Raw genomic sequence first — 16,947 nt, forward strand, 5'->3', positions numbered from 1 at the left:
TGCTATGATTAATAGCAGGTGCCGCTTGGGCAAATGCATCATTTTTCCACGTGGAAATTCGAGCAATTCACATGGTCATTCTTTTGGTTACTCACTCCTCCAGGTCAGGTATTTCCAATGCAAAACTTCTCGCGGAACCCCTGACAATAATAAGACAGTTCTACCGAATCCAAACAAATTTTTGAATATTTATAATAAAAAATTGCATCCCTACTACTACCACCATCAAAATAAAAGAGGTCTTAGGAAGCACCTCTTAATTTACATATTTTTTGTCATAACTCGTTATGCTAGATATTATCGCGAAGCCCCTATGCAAATGAGGCTGCCGTGCCCGGTTTGGGACTCCTGCGCTAAGATGGCCCTCGGTGTCTCGTAAAGTACACGTAAGTTCTGCAATTCAAGAGAGAACCCTCACTCTAAAGAATATTACTGAACGATGAAAATTACCCCAAAAATAATCGGTTTTACAACTTAATAATTTTCTTATGAAACGGGGAATGGCATTTATGAACTTCTGGAGCTTCGGGTTCAAAAATTCGATGTGATGAAAATGTAATGTTGCTGTTTCGTAAGTTGTGTTTAGTCATCCAAGTGGTCTACGATTTTTTTTTCAAAGACACGATACCTCGTTAAAATTCGAAATAAAGAACAGCTTTGCGCGTATCAGTGACAAGAAAGTTTTCTTCCTTGAAAGCTCTTTGGATTCCGAGATTTTTAAGGGTTCCGTGACGTTTAGTCATGCTGAACCAACCCCAAAAAATGCTGTCACGGAAGATAAGTTGGAAACCCATATCTAGGGAACGTGTTTGATTGAGTAAATGCTAAATTTTCTCTATTTATGCCGTGTTTATAATACAAATGCAGATACAAAGCCGCAATAGGCAAAATGCCTAATGAGGTGGCTGAGAATGTATGAATCAATATGTACAATGATAACACTATTTTATTATTTTTTAAGGTTGAAAAATATTGCAATACATCACAGGAAATAAAAACAAATAGAAATACAAAAAAAACGAGAAATATTTTTAATTACAATCCGTCTATGATCCGTGTCTATGAATTCGAATTAGCATCGCGAATTCGGAAATAAAACTCATTTTACAATAATACAATTTTTACATTCATTTGGCGGGTCAGGAGCATGCGTGTAGAAAAAGTTATTTCTTTCATGGCGATGTAAATGTCCTGAAAACAGTAGAATATATTACGGAGATCTTTTTCTATTTCAAGATGATCATAATTTCACTGCTTTGAGGAATACTCTGTGTTTAGGTTTGAGACCTGCGGCGCCCACGATCATGGTTACATCACGCTGTAATTTAAAAAATATATGTTATTATGATATGACATTTTGATCTAATGATCTAATGAATGATATGTACAGTCAAGTATCCATACTTGGGACAGCGGCCTTACTTGGGACTATTTGGGATTTTTTTTTTTTTTGTTTTAAGCAAATAAGTTGATAGTCCTGACAGTTCTCGCGGGATACGTTTGAAGCAGGTCATCGCGTTTGTTTGTTATGTTAACGGTTCAATATAGTATCAGTAGTACATATCGCGTTTCAATTGAAAAAAAGCAAAGTTTTCCGAAAAATCTAAGTATTTGTAGTCAATTACAACAAGGTTTGCACCACAGTTACGTTTAGGCATGGGGGTAATGATGTTGTATAATGATACATGGGCTACTTTGTTTCTGGAGTGTTACTTAGTTCCAAAACAAAAAAACCGATATTGAAGCATGCGTGCTACAAACCGATTGCTTTAAGTTCGATTAATAGCCGGCGATTCCGCCAGGTCGTACCAATAGTTGGGCATGCCTCCCTTCAATAGAGTTCTAATATTCACCGCTAGGTTGCAGCAGTGCTGTTTTTATAGCCTTGTTGAATACACGTGTTTTATTGTTCTCAAACTTTGGTTTGTGCAACGAATCAAGTTTGTTTTAGTTTAGGTAAATACCAAATTTGAACGCCAATACCATCATGATTAAAAATATATAAAATGATTTTGTTGAAACTATCAGGGTTTTTTGGTGAAATGCACAGAAAGAAAAATAGTACTGGTAACTCCAAAAAACGAGTTACTTTGTCAGAAAAACGTGGGACAAATTAGAGGAAAATATTTGACCTAACACCGGAAACTTGTGGGGGTGATCTAGCAAACAAGCCTGTTCTGTTGAGGAAATTGACCATTAGAATCAACTTCGCCAAAAAATGTGTAAACCCAATCTCTAAAGAACACTTTGAATTTAAATATTGTAAAAGTTGCTAATAAAAGGCATGGAGCCTACAAAAAGCGTTGGATGTAGCAAACAGAAAAAGGATAAATTTTCCTACAAAATAATTGTCTAATATCGCACAAGTGACCAAGCATTCCAAATTATTGGAAAGACGAAGGACTCTTTTCTGCGAGTATATCCTATAGACAAGAATGGAAAGTTATTTTTGGACTAATAGCAGACTGATTACAAAGATCATAACACTAGGAGACCTTCGTAAGTTTTCTAAACACACTGATGTTCGATCTTTTCTTTCTTGTGATTTGTGAACATTTCTTTTTTTTTTTTTACAAAGTACTAGCGTAAAATAAGAATAAATTAAGTGTATATTTGTATTGATGTATGAGTACTTTCTCTTCAAAACCAGTGAGTTCCATTGCTTCAAGTATGTTTTACGTTGCTTAAAAATAATAGTGTTTGATGCGGGGCACAGTTATCCTAACTTATGGGTCACTTTGGCCCGAAATAATTATAAACTTTCATAAAAAATATTATAGAAAGTGGATTTGTTTGTTATATCAGTCTTTTAGATGAAAGTTTGCACGATATAGAAATTACTTTAAATCTCAGTATTTAATATTTGTTATTTTTCTAGCAAGGTCAAACAAAAAGTTTTATAAAATTGGGCGAAAGTAACCGGTGTTTACAGTTCTTCTTTAATAATGAAGTCTGTGCTCACATTGAAAGCTCGAAGTCAGAAAACCACAAAAATAGTTTATGTACGTACTTTATCTGATTTATCGCACAGCACCAATTTATATTTGTGTAAAATATTGGCGAGAGCTAGTTTTTCCTCCATTTGAGCGAACCTCAGGCCAACGCAGTTTCTTGGTCCCGCTCCGAATGCTTGGAACGCCAAAGGGTTGTTCTTCGCCTTGTTCTCGGGTGAAAACCTAGATGAAAAGATAGTAATAAAGATTGTAAATTATCAGAAATCAATTGTCACTTCTATATTATTTTGCTCTATAATCGCTATTACAATCGTTTTTTTATTTTCTATTTGTTTGTTTCGATTTCGATAAGAATTGTATTGAAAAATCATTGGTTTTTATCTGACTCTACCATTTTGAGTTATCTTTATTTGAAGCATGTGCGTATCGACCTTGATAGTTGAAGACTCGTGGAGAACACGAGCCAATACCCAATGATAAAGAAATTCAGGCGTAAAAAAAGCATAAAAAATACATCACAGCTCAACATTACAATGGACATTTACCAGAATTTTATTTGGGATATATTTCTCTCCTTGTCGGATTGAGATTTCTATATATGACTCAAGACGTGGATTCTTAACCTGTTTTGCTCTATGAACCCTTTGTATCAATGAGATGAAGTCCACAGAGTATGCGCCAATGAGATCAAAGCCATAGACATAGACTCCTCCAATAAAAATAATGTTCAGTTTTATATAGCAGTGTATCTTAACCAGGAGTGCACGTACTCTTGGATTTGCGAGAGAATAATCCTAGGGGTGCCGGAGCGCAATTTTCAGTCTGGAAGCTGAAGAATATTTCATGATGCGATTATTTGAAGAGATGCTGATGCATGAACACAATGTTTTACTGCAAATGTTAACTGGGGATGCGAGAATTGGAAGCGAATTTCACACACTAGTGAGGCGCGGTCTAGTAAAACTGTTAATAACCGCAAGTGTATAGCAATGTTGATTGGCTTTCTTGTCCAAGCTTAAGGACACTCTAGAATCCCTCAAGTAGTCCATGGACCCATCTTCAAGAACCTCTGACTTAAAGGTCAACCTGATAGGTAGTATGGGTGTGCGTGTGGTGGTGATAATTATATTGTGTCACTGAAATGGAGACATTACATTATGGTTTCGTGTTACTTTTATTCTCGAAAATATTATGCAAGCATCGGTTAGGGCATCCATATTAGGGCATGGAATGACAAACGTATATCAGTGGAAATGGAAAAGCGCTTCAATCTCATGGAATTTAATGAAAAGTCATTGGATGCTGAAAATCATCAATTACAACACAATACATCAATCATCACAAATGATTCACTCGGGGAGATTACAGTATCTCATTTAAATGAAGCGATTGACGATTTCACTAATAAAAATTAATTTATATATTATTCATACCTCTCAGGATCAAATTTTTCAGGTTCGTCCCATAAATCTTCATCATGTTGCATGAGATGAGCATTAACTTGAATAGCCAACCCCTTTTTCAGTTGGAGAGTGCCCAAATTTACATCTTCCACGACTTCTCTGTTGACGAATCTGCATTTAAGAAAATCAGGATATAAATATAAATCACGATAATCAACGTATATAAATATCTGTCAGATAGTTCTACAAAATATTAAATTACGCATAACTCAATAAAGTTTCGAAGCAGACTTGTTATACGCGTTCAACCCATCCTACTTCAATTCCTGCGATTATTTCAAACGACAAAGTTAACATTGATAACGGCACTTACAGGTGCACTGGAGGATAAATCCTAAGAGATTCTGTTATAACTTGGTCCAAGTACTGCAGCTGATGCACGGATCCATAATCCAGTTTGCCCTTAGAATGTATACAGAGAACAAAAATGTAAAAAAGTCAATTCTTAAAAAATGGGGATATTAGTCCCTGTATATGATGGAGAAGTAGTGGAATCTCACCTCTTTTTCCATTAAATCGTTGATTTCCTCACGAACTCTGTCTTGCACATCTTGATTATGGATCAATAGATGAGTCGTGAAAGCTAATGCCGTGCTTGTAGTCTCGTAACTGCGAAAAATATTTGTAAGATAGATATGAAATGAGTAATTTTGTGATTGTTATCTCACCTTTAAGAATACAGTCATCGGGAAAGGTATCTGTTCTGTATAGGTCTACGTGTTTGTAGCGGTACGCTAACTTTTCCGTTACTGCCAACCTACTGCTTTAAGGAACGTTCTGCTTGTAGTGATCTACAAGGAGAGTCGCTGCCACGGTTGCTGCATGGATCCTGCCATTTGCATAACCTCGGTTTGTGAGCCGTGCGTCGGTATAAAAAAAGACTGAATTATGTCACGTCACCGCTTCGCTCGCTTTCTTGCTGCAAATTGCTTCCGTGTATGCATATTCGTGTACAATAATTATTTATTTTTCTAACTTTAATTTGCATACGTTTAGACACCTAATTGTTAACTAAATTTATATGATTTTATCATTGCATTTCATGTTTGTATTTCTGTTCGCACTGGGGGTTACTTACAACATGTCTAATTCTTGTTGTATCGCAACCCAAACAGAAGCATCGTGCGATGTTAGAAAAATTGTCTTGCGTTTACCAAATTTCTGGATAGAAAATCCATCATCGTATTTTACCAAAAAAAAGAAAAAATTGAGAAAAATTTTCAAATTCTCTGGGAACACTACTCTGGGGATAAATATGAAAAGTCATATAATTGAGCGATTAGGTAATATAATTAAAATTCCGAACTATTCGGTTGATCGGCCAAACCGTTTTGAGAATATGAAATTCTGTGCGGAAACGTTTAAGAGAAATCAACTGCTACAAGCGAAAAATCCATTTCATGATTTGAATCCTATACATTCGCCAATATAAAAGCGAAATGAGCTAAAATACAGTTATAATAATGGGGGTAATAGAGTTGCATTGTTTTAGATGAGAGAAAAAAAATTTTAAATCCACTTATAACGACAAATCACCATATAAGACAGATATAGTTTTTCCCGTGATCGCGAGGTATCTCTATAAGGGACTTATACTGCTGTAAAGGGTGATTACATGATTCGCCTTGCCACATTTTACTGCCGAAACGAAGATTCTACAGAGACATGCTTCAAATTAGATAAAGTACCCTAATAACACGTGTAGAACTCAAATATATCATTCATGTTTCAAGAGAGATTGTACAGTTATTAAAATAAAAAGCCGACTTTTTAATACGGACACCCTATGCTCAAAAACAGAATTAGAAAGTTGTTGTCTTGAATCTTCTGAAGCCAAAAAAATTCCCACGTTTCTTGTGCACTATGTTGCACTTAGTGCTAAGTGCACTGATGTATTCGAATTCGAAAGAAGGAAGAAAGTTGGGAAAAACAGCATAAAAAACGACGGAAAAGAGTGTTGTCCGTTAGTTTATGCTGTTTTTTCATAACTTTCCTCTGTTAATATGCTCATTTATAAGCGTGTAGTGTATTTTTTTTGGCATCAGGAGAGACAGGGCAACAACTTTCTCATTGAGTTTATTAACACTGGGTGCCCGTATATAAAAAATTATTTTTTCTATTCTAATATAAGCCCTTGCACCATGAATGATGCATTTGAGTTCTACACGTTATTTGGACAATTTTTCTTACTGGAAGTATTCCTCTAGAATCAACGGTTTGGCAGTAAAATGCGGCAAGAAGAATCGTGAAATCACCCTGTATATGTTACTTCCTACATATTTTATCCATTATATGTAACGTATAATATCACCATCAAATTTTTTATTAAATACTTACCCAGCGAGGAAGAAGAGAAGAGCATTATGCACTATTTCCTCATCGGTCATGTGTCTCAATATTTTCTGAGATTTAGGAGTTGTTGCTGTCAAGGGAATAAACATACGGACGTTATCGGACGTGAGTGATTAAATTCAAAACATTGTTCGAAACATCAGAACACAATTATTGCATTTCAGATAGGTCGAATGAATTTTAAATGAGTTCTAGTCATTTTATTAAGTTAAACCGAAACCATTTTGAATTGTCTTAAGAAGAGGTATTTCAGGGGATAAACTTGTTGCGTAATGTTATATTAAGCATCTTTAAACATTGAAATTCTGTCTCAAACTTCCTCTCAGATGTAAAACAAATTTTCGTTTATTCCAGAAACTAGTTTCTCCAGCGTTGTCTCAAGAGCGTAAGATTTCGAGGATTCCTATCCGCCTTGTTGAATTCATTTTTAATGAAATTCAAATATGACGACTCGCATTAAATTTTCAAAACCGAGCATCTCGTGTTCCTTAAATTAGCAGCCGCGAAAGGAATTCGGTAGAAAGTTATGAATTATTTGAGCATTTTCGCTCCTCTTTCCAGCTTTGGAGGAAAATGTCTTGCATTCGAAAATTAAGTATGGAAGTTCCAATTAGTTATTGTGGCTACAAGAAAAACTGCCGGATATTGTGACACAATAATTGTAACAATTGACTTCATAATTTCAACCATTAACCACATCGTACAAATTGACAGTTCCTTTCTACAGAATCACAAACTTTCAAATAGTCTTTAAGAACTGGTAAATATGAAATCGGAAATTCTCAAATATGACCTAAAATTCTAGAATACAATTATTCTATTGTAGTATTGAAAGACGTTGAAGAGCAAGAGACTTATTGTGTGTGTGTTTTTGAAGAGAAAGAATGTAAATTTACCGTTTACTGCTTTCTCATCTTTTTGATCGCCAACTTCCCCACTTGCAATTAAATCTTTGTCCGAAACATTGCTCAGATCTGATTCTGACATGTTAGCGTCTATCATTAGCTGTAAAAGATCTGTTCTACGTTTCTGTGAAAAAAAGAATAATAATATTAAATAATTGGTAACACAGTAACGTTGCCACGAGTAAAGTTACTGTTTGTGGTGTGTGGAAGGATAATATCCCTTTGGGCCAAATAATGTTTGTTTTGTAATCGTCTTTTGGTCTTTCTGTCTTGTCTGAGTAAAAATTTCGTAAAATGTGTATGCAATTTAAAAAAATTGAAGCAATTAAACTTCATTTCTGATAAGGAAAGCAATTTACTAGGGCTGGTCCGATCATTGTTAACCACATTAAAAAAATTTTAGTTTAGTAATGAAACTTTCAACCGAATTAAAAGTTTCACCAAAAGTTTGTAAATTAACTTAATTTATTTGACCAAACGGATTAGCTGTATTAAATCCTGTTCCTATAACATAACATTTTAGGTAAGTGACGATGTTTAAATATTCTTGAATCAATAATTTTATCAAATTTTTCGGCATTGAATGAAAAATTTTATTGAAATGTTTCGAAATACGAGTCGATCCAGGGAAAACTGGCGAGGATTTCGGTTTGGAATTGAGTTTGATGGGACTTTCCCTTTAAAAAAAGGGAAAGATGGGATTTTTTTTTACTTTTTAAGTTGCAGTACCCATCAGTTTTCATGAAATTGGCAATTTCACTTGCCTTTGACAAATGCAATTTGTTTATCTGTAACTGGCAACTTTACTTGCATTTGGAAATTTTATATCTTTAAATTGCAACTTACTTGCTTTTGACAATTTTTTTTCGGCTGTAAATCTCACTTTTATTAGCCTTGACATCATTTTCAACGATATCCCGTATTTTTATGAAAGAAATATGGTCACCCTTGGTATTTATCAGTTATATACTTTATTATTGTTATGTGTATTGATATTTCTTTCTACCGGAACAACTACCACGGGCCAGATACAACCCCTCGGTTGGCCGCATTTTGCCCGTGGGCAGGAGTTTGTCATGCACTCCTTATATAACTAATCTGATGTAGGCCTACTGCAACTTAATAGATTGAAAACCAATTCCGACTGTGTTCCCATATCTACCAAGACATGTAGAAAACGAACTTCATATCAATATTGATCAGAATTTTTTATCCGTTTGAACACACAAAAAAATATTACTTTGGCATCTTTTCTCCTCTCTTGGATTATAGCGACTACCGAATCCAGCATAGTAATGACAGGATCAGCACCTTTATTCTGACGAGTCAATCTAAAGCGTCTCACATACCTCCACACTCTCGACAGCTCCGGAAAACTAACTGTAAAAATCAATTTATCACATGAAATAGGTAATATTTAAAATGACGAAAAATTGCATTCCCAACTTTTTCGATGAAGAACTTTAATACTTACAGGCTAATAGAGTCAGTATGCTCGATATATTGCCCGTGAAAAGTGCCCTAGCAGAGTTCAGAAACTCGTCTTCGGGGTTCTTTTGGCATTCGGTCTGGATACCGAACGCTGTCCTACCAATCACGTCCATCGTTAGACCCTGGTAAAGATCGTAGATGTCAAAGGATTCCTTGCTGGTAGCTTTCTCGTCGATTCTTTCCAGCAATGTCTCAATGGCGTTGTTGATAATCGGTGCCATCTATAATGAATAGGGAGACCAATATTCGATAAATATTCAGAAAATTCTTTTAATTTTTCTTTTCTTGCCGGAAGACAGATTCTCATTCCTTACTAGTTTCATTTTGCTTGTTGTGAACGATGGCGTCAGTATACTTCGGATATCTTTCCATCTTTTATCCCTGAGTGCAGTCAGTGCATGCACCAAACTCGCGCGATCATTCCGACTAGGTGTTCCAATTTGAAATATTGTCTGGAAGAAAGAAATCGAACTGATTGAGTTTTTTCCCCAAGTTTTTAATAAGTTGAATAATACGATATCGATTGAAATTCAAATTACACGAATTTGAGATCGATTTATGGCTCGATTATGGAAACGTTCAAGCATTAAAAGTCCGTTCGTAGTTTTAATACTGGCCTGTAATCTCTGTGTGAAAATTTCCGTCCGTAAAAGACGGTATAACAAGTCCATGAATGGACAAGTTTATACAAGTTATCGATGTATCGGAAGATAAAAATTCAAAATTTCGAGAGAAAAAACAGCTCATTTCGTGTCATTTATAAATCACAATAAAATAGGAAGAAATAGACAAACTTACCGGTCTATTAATAAATTTTTGGAAATCACTAATCTGGATTTTCTTCAGTAATTCTGGATCACTGACAAGAACAACGGGTCTTGTTCCAAAATAGTACCTACAGATCATACGTAGAATTTTGATTAGTATCAAATAATTTTTAATGGTGTGTATAATGCATTAACATTGCACAAAATCATGGTTTCCAAAACTCCCTTTTCTCCATCGCTCCTCTTCTTTACAAATTTTTTTCTAATCACCCTCCAACTGAAGAGAGTAAACACATAGGATCCTATACTATACCCTAAGCTACTGCCGAATCCTTCCATCGCCCCCAGAAAGGCCAGAAAGGCGATATTGCCCACTTTTAGAAATACTGCACTGAATTATCAGAACCTGTTTTGAAATCTAAAAACAATACAGTAGAATTAAGTTTTAACGATTACCATTATAGCGAAAATATTGTTTTAACGAACACTTTTGTAATTAATCCCCAAGGTAAGTTTACATATAAAAAATGCAAAAACCTGGAATTCCTTTATAACGAAGTGATTTCGCCGGTCTCCCTTGGCGTTCGTTATAACGGGATTCGACTGTGTATATCAAGCTAAATACTCACCCTACAACTTTGCCGTACTTCTCGACCCATTCTCTATGACAAACTAATGTGCCCTAAAAAAAGTGAGAAACATTTTTAATTTCTGATGGCAGATTTTCGTTTCATTACTAATCAACTATTATTTAAAACAAAGAAATCTTTTGGTAAATGTACATTATAAATACAGTATATAATGAGACATATCGGTCATAAAACGATATCAACTGAAATAAATTTAGGATCATTATACATACTTTTCGGGAGAGTTCCAGGAAGTTCCCAAATAGAAAACTAGGCTGTGGTCCAGGTATCCCAAGGTTTTTCAAATAAGAAAATTTCTGCCTACGCCATCTGTAAGTGTTAAATATTCATTTATCAAAGTGCACAATTATTGAAAATTCAAATATTTAATCAACATTATTCACAAACATCACAACACATAACATTTTCTTAATTACTTAACAACTTGACTAACTTAAGTTCATTAAGTAATTACTATATAACTTAAACAATTCTTAAATTTATAACTTATTTTCAAATCATCATTTTATGGCATTGTTAAACATTCAGTATATCGTATTTTTCTGCGTATAATCCGTGGTTTTATACGTTAAAAAAAAAACAGTGCGGATTATATTTCTTTGCGTATTTTATCTGTAGCTTTTTTTTTTCTGATACATTTCAACGGAAATGAATATTTTAGAAATTAATTTGTAATCTTTTAAAGATTTATACATAGATAGCATGTAGATATCAGTAGAGAAATTGATAATGTTTTACGAAAACGTGACAAACTATCTTTTCTATGACTTGAGATTTCATTACTTATGAATAGAACCCGGAATGATGAAAATAGGCAGACAAAAAGGCACTAAAACTACAAAAAATAGGCACTAAAAATGCATAAGGCATAAAAGGAATTAAAAAGGAATTTTTAATTTTTCGGAAGAAAGGAAAAAATAACTAAAAGCCTATATAGATATCACAAGTGACCGAAAACTGGCTAAGAATTGGTTGCATTCACTCCGTCTAGTGTTTCCATTATAGCATATAATAACTGCTTTATTTTCAAAATTAAATTGATAACGTGTTTGTGCTCCTTCATGTTTATATCGATTCCAGGACCAGCATTACCAGACCCGGGGCCCGTAGAGAAAATTATTGTGGGGCTACTTCGAGTTAGAATAACTTTCATGTATTTATTGCATTATTTGGAAAATTCATTATAATTTTCACAACCAGCATGTTTCATTGTTTCAAAAAAAATTGACTTTTTTTCCATTCATATTACCACTTATGCGGACATGCCCTTCAACGGCAGGCACTGGTGTGGCCGCATCTTTCACACACCCCTGAGGACGTTTCTGGTCGATTTAATCAAATACTGAATACCTAAAATAACTTGCCATGATTGTTTGCAATACATTTGTGGTGTAAAAAATTAAAATGGGCCCAATACAAAATGGGGTACAAGTGTAAGGGCCGTCTGAATTCTTGCACAGCCTGGATGAGCCAAGACGTCGACTCGGGACCTCTTAAGGCAGTGATCGGTCAGCTATTACTATGCATGGTCTAGGTCTTTGACCAGCTACTTATACCTCTTCGTTGACATAGAGCGGTGGGGCATGTTCTAGTTAGGAGGAGGAAGAGGTCAGCTATGCGGTCCAATGCATGAATAAGATACGTTAAAAGGAGAAACGCACTTCTATTTTTTCCAACTTTTCTCTTACATAGTTGCGTTTGTCTGGAACAAAAAACATTTATGTCTAACACCATCCGGCCGAAGCAAAGTTTATTCAGGGTAACACCAAGTTTTCTATCTCTCCGACAAATTGCACCTATTTGAGTTTAAATGAGGCCGGAACGATAATTTTCGGAAAACAATTTTCATGAGCGGGGTTATACTCCACAAATTACCATAATTAGAAAATGTATTTTATGCCATATAAATTATTAGTTTATCCCGGATGCATAAGTTGAAATCATTTTTAATGCTAGGGTGGATATTTTACACGGAATTTGAATAAATGATTCAAAACTATATTTATCATTATATAACAATCGATATTTTTCTTAAAACGAAAAATCATGAAATTTAACGTCAAGTTTTAGACATGAATGAACTTCGTTAAATAACATGCGATTTCCCCGAAATTTATGAGCTAATCAAACAAAATCGAAAAACATCTTAACAAAGAACGAAATTTCTACTCACATAATCCAAGTTGCGACGACGAAAGTTAAAACAGATAATATCAGTGGCAACATGATGATGACGACAACAAAGCTTGAGCTGGAATTTTCGTATTTGCACAATAGTTCAGTATTTTTCAGTGTTTTAATAATAATAACTGCCGATGTTTACTCCTCTCATCTTACGTGATTCCCCTGTAAACAAACTGTGAAGTATCGAGTTTCTATTACACTGCTTTTATCGTATCTCGTACTCATTTGCTATTCAATTTCTTTTCCCTTTATTTACTATAGAAGATAATCAGAAGTGCCGAGTCATTTGTCGTACAGGACTTCGTTTGCCACAAGCCAATGTTTTATCTCGATTTTGGAATCGCTCTTTGCTCTAGAATCTGCAATATCTCTTCTTTTTTTCTTTCTCTGGTTTGCTACGATTTTTTTTAAAATTCATCACTTCCATAAGAAAACGTCTATAACACAAAACAATGCTAGGTCATTTTTGCGATGAGTCTTGTTATGCACGTGTCTGTGATTGAGGTAAAAGAACTCGAAATTGGTTTTATAATATCGATATTTTGACACAAAATGACGGTAATTCAGATGAAGGCCGTGTGTATTTTATCGAGTTTTTAAACCTTATTGTTAACAAACTGAAGAAACGCGTTGGTGTTGAGATGATATTTCAAATTTTTGTTCATGTCGACTTTTGATAATGTTAACTTGACGTCACTTGGAAGTAGGGTGGTTAACGAGTTCTTTTTTTGACTGTGTAGTTCATGGTATCAGAATCCCGGTTCAGACATAGATTTGTTGGGGTGACCATATGGCCTATATCTCCCCAGGACACACGCCGTAGTTTTGGGAGGGTCAGCATTTTTTAATAATTTATTTTCAACTTTATTTGAATTTTTATTCTTTACTGAATTCGAGGATTATGATTATGATCTCAATTTTATAAATTACATTATGATAATTATGACAATAAATATAGAAAGATATGAAATTCATCTCTGATTTGTCATGTTTTTTTCGGTAATTTTCTTTTTTTTCGTAAAGTTCCTTTTAATCCCAGGCCCGTCATTTAGGGGGTCGGGGCGGCTTTTGAAAATACACTAAAAATGATATATATAGACAAATATATATCTTGAGTACATGTCTTTGCCCCCCCCCCCTCCCGAAAAAGTTGAAATGACGGTCCTGTTTAATCCCTTACAATTTGCAGTAGTGCTTCATGTATCACGGTTGATGGTTTCTCTGTGATTTTAATATAAATTATCAATTTTTTGCTTACTTTTGTGTTATTTTTGGTGATAATTAGCGATTTCCGATATTTTTCCGTACTTCTATCTCAATTTCCCGATGCGCTGCTAACAAAGAAATATGGCCAGCCTGCGTGTAACCAATCCCGGGAATCGATCATATGGGTGCCTTCGGAAAATCTGTTTTCCATTTCGAAAATAAATTAAGAATGCGTAGGCGTATCATAGCCATGGTTTTACGGATCTGTTGAGAATCTACGATTTCATACTCTGATTGGTTTTTGAATGGAATTCACATCTGGAAAGGGTCATCATTATTACTAGGTGTCTTTACTCATTATTACTAGGTGTCTTTACTCATTATTACTAGGTGTCTTTACTCATTATTACTAGGTGTCTTTACTCATTATTACTAGGTGTCTTTACTCATTATTACTAGGTGTCTTTCAGCGGGAAGCTATTGGAGAAACCACTTTGAACTATAAGGCTTGGAATAATTAGCTCTAGTGCGATTAAAATGAGCATGGTCGATAAAATTATGAAATTTAGTAAATGCATTGTTTCTAGGATACAAAGGTAGATGCAATGTAGCGCATCGTTTCAAATGGACCTACATCTATGAATTTTGAGATAAATGGATGATATATGGAAGAACTATACAATTACGGCTCGTTTAAGAAACATGTTGATAAATCTAAAGTTATGGCTATTAACCGTGTTGGCACACTTCGCCGTATACAATCCATGAAATATCTTACCAGATTTCATGATAAATTCAAACTATTTGAAGTCGGCTGTTTTATATGGCTGTGAAATTTGGGGTCTGGATAATCATGATTTGGAGGCTGTGCATCTGAGATTTTTAAAAGCATGTCACTCTCTTCCGCGCTGCACCCCGTCATATTTAATTTACGCAGAAGACGGTTACCCTTAATTTTCACTATACTCAAAAGATCACTGTCTTGGATAAATAGGGAGTATTTAGCTCCTCAAAAAGTCATATTTTGAAGACTTACATCAATTCTGGACAAAAAATTATTGGATGGGGTGGGAGAATTCATTCACTCTATGAGGAATATATATAACATTGAATTTCCCCTGCGACTTATAATCTTGAGTGGATCTCGCCCCGATCTCGAAACTGCAGTTTGTCGTCTTGGGGATTCACTTGTAAGTATTTTTGATTTCAAAATATATATAAAAACAGCAAATTTAACCCATATTTTAAATATCTGGATACTACTTTTTTCCTAAAGTTTTACTTGAATTCGGTATACAGTTTTCGCTATGTCAGAAATTTACTACGTGCAAGTCTGAGTTTGATCTGCAACTCTAATCGCTTTGGAGATTCCTGTATGTTTTGTTGTAAACACGTAATATAGGATTTTTTACATGTGTTTGTTTTTTTTTGTTTTTTTTTTGCTCTTGTGAATCATTACAGGGAATAAGATTGCCATCGCTCAATGTTCAATATATCTCGATTTCAGAGTCGGCATATTTGATAGAAAATGAACCACATAAGATCATTAGATGTTCAGATCTTCTTAACGCGATGACGATTTTTCTCTCATAAGCTGAGAATGCTAGAGACAGCAAGTCATCTATATGTATATACAGTCAAACCTAGTTAATGAGTCACTCTTGGGAGAGCAAAAATATGACTTAGTAAGAGGAGTGACTCGTTAAACGGAGTAAGCCATAAATGTGCCGATTCCTGCCTGAAGACAATTGGGACTTCCAAAAAGTGACCCGGTAAGCGGAGTGACTTGTTAACTGGGTGACGCACTAATGCGGTTTGACTGTATATATATTTTTGTAAACAACTAAAATACTCCTGACTTTTTTAAATGTTGTTATATATAAATATATGTATTTTGTTTCATAATTTCTGTTTTTTTTTTTTGGGGGGGAAATTGCATATTTGTCATACTATTGCATGTGACACATTTTTTTTAATTAGCTTACAGCCAGCCTTTTTTTGCACAATATACTTTTTTCCCTCTCCCTACGTCCTTTGTCACCCTTGGTTTAATTATTTTTTTCCTGTTTGTACTCACCTATGTAATTTTGTTTTCCTCTCGTCGATGTTGCCTTATTGAATTTTTGTACAAATTCTGGGGCTCCGGCCTAAACGAATAAATTATTATAGGAAGAACTAGAGAAATGAACACCAAATGATATATTTTATTAAGAATACTTTTGAAAGTATACAGATATTTTTCCAGTGAGATCTTCTCATTAAAAGTTGATGTCTGATCAAAATAATATTAAAAAAAAAAGATACGCCATTCCTGTATACAAACACGTGAAATACTTAAATGCATCGAAATTGCAAAAGAAAGAAAAAAAGTAGCGTATTAGTTTGTTCAATAAACATTTTCTGGATTAGATAAACCCCGAAGACAAAATTGAAATACAGCAGAACCTCACTATAACGAACTTATCTTATTACGTACAGCTGAAAAAAAAACTGTAAAAATTTTATCTCAAAAGTTTAAAACTCGTTGTAAGTACCTAAAAAAAGGAATTTAAAAAATATCAAATTGTTCGAGAAGCATTTTTCCAAGCAAGCGATTAAACATCGATCGTTTTGTTTTGCATTCATATGGATGCGCTGCGTCACTCATACCGTTCACCAACTTGAAAAATTAAGATTATATTACAGTGTATTCGCACACATCTTTTTTCGCGAGGTTACTGTATACTTATAAGATTGTTATGTTATAATTCCATAATAATGATTTTATTTATATGACATGATGTCACTCTCCATTTGTTTATGCAAGGTATATAGAAAACTGGATCTTGTGTGAAAATGCTGGTTTTTTTGGAATAATGTTGATTTTTTCTTTTAGGAAAGAAAAATTCATCTTTGCCTCTACCAGGACTTGAACATCCTTGTATGCCGGAAGAGTGCTTTTGTCAAACATCTTACAGAAAAAATAATAATAATAA

At 34.5% G+C, this 16,947-nt stretch overlaps 1 protein-coding gene across 1 annotated transcript; it reads right to left on the reverse strand.

The window, feature by feature from the left end:
• Window positions 1–930: 930 nt before the first annotated feature.
• On the reverse strand, window positions 931–13,073 carry LOC149078885 (cytochrome P450 3A24-like). The gene is made up of 14 exons (XM_089241074.1): window positions 12,756–13,073; window positions 10,795–10,891; window positions 10,562–10,614; window positions 9,964–10,060; window positions 9,480–9,617; window positions 9,149–9,386; window positions 8,915–9,054; window positions 7,666–7,798; window positions 6,755–6,839; window positions 4,918–5,026; window positions 4,731–4,819; window positions 4,388–4,528; window positions 3,011–3,176; window positions 931–1,318 (listed from the first exon to the last, which is right to left on the reverse strand). Exons 1-14 carry the CDS (start codon window positions 12,806–12,808, stop codon window positions 1,241–1,243), a joined length of 1,617 nt encoding a protein of 538 aa, XP_089097200.1. The 5' UTR covers window positions 12,809–13,073; the 3' UTR covers window positions 931–1,240.
• Between the last annotated feature and the right edge of the window lie 3,874 nt (window positions 13,074–16,947).

The sequence above is a fragment of the Pholcus phalangioides genome, unplaced genomic scaffold (genome assembly GCF_987345545.1).
Source record: "Pholcus phalangioides strain wild (caught in Gottingen) unplaced genomic scaffold, Ppha-v1.0 ptg000013l_1, whole genome shotgun sequence".
NCBI lineage: Eukaryota > Metazoa > Arthropoda > Arachnida > Araneae > Pholcidae > Pholcus > Pholcus phalangioides.

Coding starts and splice junctions, on each gene's coding strand:
- LOC149078885 (XM_089241074.1), bottom strand. CDS start 12,808: ATGTTGCCACTGATATTATCTGTTTTAACTTTCGTCGTCGCAACTTGG. Junction 5,027..6,754: donor CTTCTCTTCTTCCTCGCTGG/GTAAGTATTTAA, acceptor TATTTTTCGCAG/TTACGAGACTACAAGCACGG. Junction 4,529..4,730: donor ATTTATCCTCCAGTGCACCT/GTAAGTGCCGTT, acceptor TCTTAAATGCAG/ATTCGTCAACAGAGAAGTCG.